This window comes from Boleophthalmus pectinirostris, unplaced genomic scaffold (assembly GCF_026225935.1).
Source record: "Boleophthalmus pectinirostris isolate CB_2022bp ecotype Guang Dong unplaced genomic scaffold, ASM2622593v1 HiC_scaffold_23, whole genome shotgun sequence".
Taxonomy (NCBI): Eukaryota; Metazoa; Chordata; class Actinopteri; order Gobiiformes; family Gobiidae; genus Boleophthalmus; species Boleophthalmus pectinirostris.
In genome coordinates, this window is record NW_026571207.1 from 24792001 (window position 1) to 24795187 (window position 3187).

The 3187-nt window shown below is 38.0% G+C and overlaps 1 protein-coding gene across 1 annotated transcript; it reads right to left on the reverse strand.

Moving 5' to 3' along the window:
* Positions 1-262: 262 nt before the first annotated feature.
* LOC110162220 (ribonuclease 3-like) lies at positions 263-1633 on the reverse strand. The gene is made up of 4 exons (XM_020927090.2): positions 1555-1633; positions 1357-1406; positions 1067-1258; positions 263-773 (listed from the first exon to the last, which is right to left on the reverse strand). The coding sequence occupies exons 1-4, from the start codon at positions 1599-1601 to the stop codon at positions 292-294; spliced, it is 771 nt and encodes a 256-aa protein (XP_020782749.2). The 5' UTR covers positions 1602-1633; the 3' UTR covers positions 263-291.
* Positions 1634-3187: the final 1554 nt, after the last annotated feature.

Genomic DNA, 3187 nt, shown 5'->3' on the forward strand with positions numbered 1-3187 from the left:
GAACTTTAGATTTCATGCGAGAAATGCAGCTGAGATGAAGGTTAAGACTCACTGACTGCTCGCTGTCACTGTAGCCGTGAATGTTTTAATCTAAACATGCAGAAAACGCCAATATTTGCCAATTAGCCCTGGGATAACGTTACGTCTGTTAGTAGATAACATGGTGGTAGCCAGCTGGCTAAGATATAGTAGATACCAGTGGTTCCCCTCCCGACTTCACTACATTAAGTGAAAAATGAATACAAAAGCACACAAATGAACATCAGGGTCACAAGCTTTAATTATGAAATACTAAGAATACACAGTAGAAATGGCTCTTCGTGCTTCACGAGTCGGCGGTGATTCACGCCTGTTGCCAGACGTGAACCACATAAGGTTTGGAAACACTGGGTACCGGACTGAGCCAAGACCAGGGACGTTTGAGTAGTGAACATCATTGTAGTGATTTCCTCCATGCTCAAAGCTGCTGCTCTGGTAACTAAGTGTTCCTTTGGGGTACTGACCAGTCAAGAATTCGTAATCATATGGAATGATGCTCCAGCTGCCGATAAAACCTCCAGTAGGACCATATTGACTATTTAGACTATCGTATGGCATTGGGCCGCCGAGAGGACCACCATCAGGGGGAGCCACAGCTAGGTTGTGCTCAATTGACTCCCTCAGGAAATTTCCAAAGTCATGAGTTCCTTCGATTTGATACAGTTCTCCAGCCTGAAACTGTTGGGGGAGAGGGAGAGGGGGAGGCATAGGCGGGAATGGGCCAACAATTCCACCTGCACAGGAAGAGTAAAAAGTATTTTTAAAAAAATATAGAATTACAATAGTCTAAGCTGCAACACACATGCCAGGCTCTGTAGCAAACCATTTCCAAATTTAGTCTTTACCAAAGACTAGACCATTAATTTGTATTAAAACGAACTGCCATTTACCAGCCTCATATAATCCTGTGACCTTAAAACCAGCCTAAGTTGGTCCTCAAGTACCAAAAGCATTGTCAAGTTTAACTGGTGTTCCAATTTGTAGGCTTGTTCTTTTTTTATACATCCAAGTTTGTTTAAACATTTACCTTGTGGCTGCAGACTGCTTAATGGATCTTCAGCCATGTAACCAGGGTCAGCAGGTTGACTCGGAGCAGGTGGAGGATTCTGTGAAGGTTCGGGTCTCTGCGTCTGAGACTGGGGCATTCCATACACTCCTTCTCGAACATTTGACCACACTGGAGCAGGACCGCTACCCTGTGTATAAGGTTTGTGCAAGCCTGTGTACAAAAAAAGAAAAAAAAGGGGAGTAAAAACATCAAACCCCAAGCTAAAAAGCTGAAAATCAGGTTCCATATTCCATTTTAGATTACCCTACCAAGAGGAACACAGGAGACACCCCCTGTCAGCAAAGCAATGAGAAGTACACTGAAAAACAAATGCAGAGGAAATTGATTATTTAAAAAAAAGTCACTGTTGAATCTTGAGACTTCTAAAACATAACTAAAGAAGGGATGTGATTTTCATAACTGAAACACTTATTTGCAACCACATCCAGTTAGTATTTCAAAGTTACCTCGACATCAGTTGTACAGCCATGCTTCTGCAGCAGATCCCCAACATAACCCAAACGTCTGCCACCTCGTTTTTCAACAGTCACTGGCCAATCACAGGTTAATGAGCAAATCACATACAGCTGCTCTCTTCTCACTAAATCCTAACCCAAGGATTGTGAAAAGAAGATTTAAAATGATTTAAAAGATTTAAGAAGTTAAATGACTGTAACATGAGAGAACAATAAAATGTAATAAAACATTATTACAATAAAAATGTAATAATGTTTAATGCCCTTTTCTTCAGAGCAGGCCATGTATTTACTGTTGCAGTTGTATCGACATACCACTAGAGAGCGCCACTTCACATATTCTACAGAATATTATAGAAATGAACAGATGGACAGATAGAGAAAGATTTATTAACAGACTACTGAAAACAAAGACAAAGATGGACATTGACTTAATGTTTTGATCAGAATTAGTCAAAGCAACGTGATCATACTGAATAATTACATTCTATTTTTTTTAATCATCATTGTGATATGAAGTATAAAGCCCTTTTCTTATACTGAAATTGAGGTTGGATTTTTTTTTTTTTTTTTTTGTGACAATGCTAATGTTGGCAGTCTAACTGCTTCAGAATGAACATTGCAGCAGAGAAGTCTGCACAGTGATATGAGGAGCCTGCACATCATCAGTGGCAAGATGCATCTGCTTAAATTTGATCCCTCAAAACCTGTGTTAAAATGAGTATGTGATTATCTTTTAGTTCAATGCAAAAATGCAGTGAGGCAATGTCTAATACATACTGTATATAGTTAGAGGAACAAATGAAAAAGATATTAATGAATGTAATCTAATGTCTTAAGAAGTCTGCTCTTGCTCAGGTTCAGTTTACTATTTAATTTTCTCTCCACAGTTGGTTTCTACTTCTACTTATACCTACAGCTTATGGGATAGACTGAGAGAAGCCTGCCAATCTGTATCCTGGCAATGTCTACAAACTTACCTTTTCTGACTTCTCCAAGCTATCCAATTAAGGTTAAGGTAAGAATATATATTATTATTATTACATACATTTAGATATATTTTATTGTAAATTTATTCTCTGCAGTTGACACCTCCAACAATATCACTGGGGCAACCTGTCAGGAGCAGGGGTGCAACACGGACTTCATTGCAGTTCATTTTATTTTAGTCATTTCATCATCAGAAAAATCAGAAGCTGGAGATCACATGGTTTCCTTTTTTTGTTTACCTTTCACTTAAAACTGTTTTAGAAAGAAGAACTGTAATGCCAAGAGTCTCGTGCTTTTCTGACTAATTCAAAAACATATGAGGACATCCCTTTATAGATGCAACTTTGCTGATTATCACAATATTGAAAAAGATCTGGCGTAATAGGTTGTAACTCAATTAAATGTTTTACTCAAGCTATTATGCTAAAATAATGAACAAATTATTCAGACATCACACAAAACAAACTGTAATAACAGTTGATCTATGATAGACTTTGTGATCCAATCAAAACTCGTTCTTGTAGCTTCCCAACTAAAATCTTATCTGCTTCGAAATGAAATAGCAGATAAATTTCAATCTGGTTTGAAATCAAGCCACAGCACAGAAACTGCCCTTTTAAAAATGTTAATTATT